At 46.9% G+C, this 1,556-nt stretch overlaps 1 protein-coding gene across 1 annotated transcript; it reads left to right on the forward strand.

Annotated features, from left to right (window-relative positions):
• Nucleotides 1-270: 270 nt before the first annotated feature.
• Nucleotides 271-1,068, forward strand: PPTG_12811 (hypothetical protein; the record flags this gene model as incomplete). The annotated part of the gene is made up of 1 exon (XM_008909505.1): nt 271-1,068. The coding sequence occupies one exon, from the start codon at nt 271-273 to the stop codon at nt 1,066-1,068; it is 798 nt and encodes a 265-aa protein (XP_008907753.1).
• Between the last annotated feature and the right edge of the window lie 488 nt (nt 1,069-1,556).

Consider the following 1,556-nt stretch of genomic DNA (forward strand, 5'->3'; position numbering starts at 1 on the left):
AATACGCCCAATGGCTCGAGACAGAGTACCTGACGGAACCTTGGGATTTATGGTTTTACAGTGCGAGCGATGCGCCAGGGGTTGTCCCGAATCAAAATCCTATTGAATCGCATCATCGGAAGATAAAGGCTACTGCAGTAAGCCATCTTCGGGCCGCAACAGGTCACGTTTTGGCAGGGACTCTGCCCAAAATATTGATAGCAAATGCTATGGATATTGGCACAACCAATTCGGCATTTCGCATCAGGACCTGTGCATTCTGACCTGCTAATGACCGCTATGCCACTGTGCAAAGATGGTAACCACCACCCGAAACACAAACGAAAAAGTTCCCGTGAACTCAGCAAAATTGATCGGTACTTCTTCAACGCTGACCCCTACGTAGTGCGAGACGATAACGCCCTTGGAGTCAAGGTAGATGGGTATAGAACTCGGACCTACAAAGGCTCCCTTGAGGGGGTTCTTAGGCGAAATGAGACCGTGGAAAATATCCCGCTGAAGTATCTGTCGCTCCACGCTGTAAAGGTTATGGCACAGTTTCCAGTCCGCCATGATTGGGACCCCCCGTCATGGAGTGTTCACGAAATCGAACGCATCCGGAACAAGTACAAATGTGACTGCAAGGAGTTCTACCAAAATGGGTGGTTGTGTGCGCATATCCTGGCGACTCTACATCTCGTTGATTCGCTTGACTTGAAGATGATGCTTCGCAATTTTCCGGCCCGTAAACCTCCGGGGCGACCACGGAAGACGACACGGTGCCTCGATCGCGACGGCACAAGAAAATCTCAGTATTCGGTCAATGCTTTGGTTAAGCGATTGACGGAAAAGCCGGCCAGTGCGATTAACTGGAGTATTTTGACAATGCAAACTTCCAGCGACGAGGAAGGCGAGGAAACACAGCGTAACTACATTGGCAAAATCAAACCTTCTTTCATGCGCGGCGGTAAATGGCACTGGGATATAGAGTACGAAGAACTGGGAGCAGCGCCACCGATGCAAATTGAAGAGCTGGCCAGGACGATCAACTACTCGTTCCAGATGGGGCACAACTTAGTGCCCAACTAGCGTTACTCTACGCCTGCATGGATAATGCATCCTTGATTACGTAAAAGTACGAACAGAAAAACTATAAAACTAACCCAAAAATAAAATAAAAAAACTTGCATGGAAACACTGTCATACCCTTGCTCATACAATTAAGCCGAATATCAATGTATGTTTAGCCCATGTCATACAATATAGCCGCTTGTCATAGAAAAACGCCTCACCGTCATAAAAAAGAGTCAAAATGACACGTCTTAGAAAGTAGCCGAAAGTATCATAAAAATAATCCGCACCCGACTCAGTTGATAGCTGACAGTTTGTGTAAACAAACAGCATTCGTTCCTTGGTCGCTGTATCTTCTATCGGTGAGTTGCCGCTGTTAGAAACCACCAACTTTCCCAAATTTTGACAATGCGATGTCGTTTGTCTTGTGTACAACAGCAAGCAACTCTCTTTCTCGACCATTTGCAGTGATTTCCTTCAGTTGCTCTTCCAATGGTTGCTAGCTG

The sequence above is a fragment of the Phytophthora parasitica genome (assembly GCF_000247585.1).
Source record: "Phytophthora parasitica INRA-310 unplaced genomic scaffold supercont2.34, whole genome shotgun sequence".
NCBI lineage: Eukaryota > Oomycota > Peronosporomycetes > Peronosporales > Peronosporaceae > Phytophthora > Phytophthora nicotianae.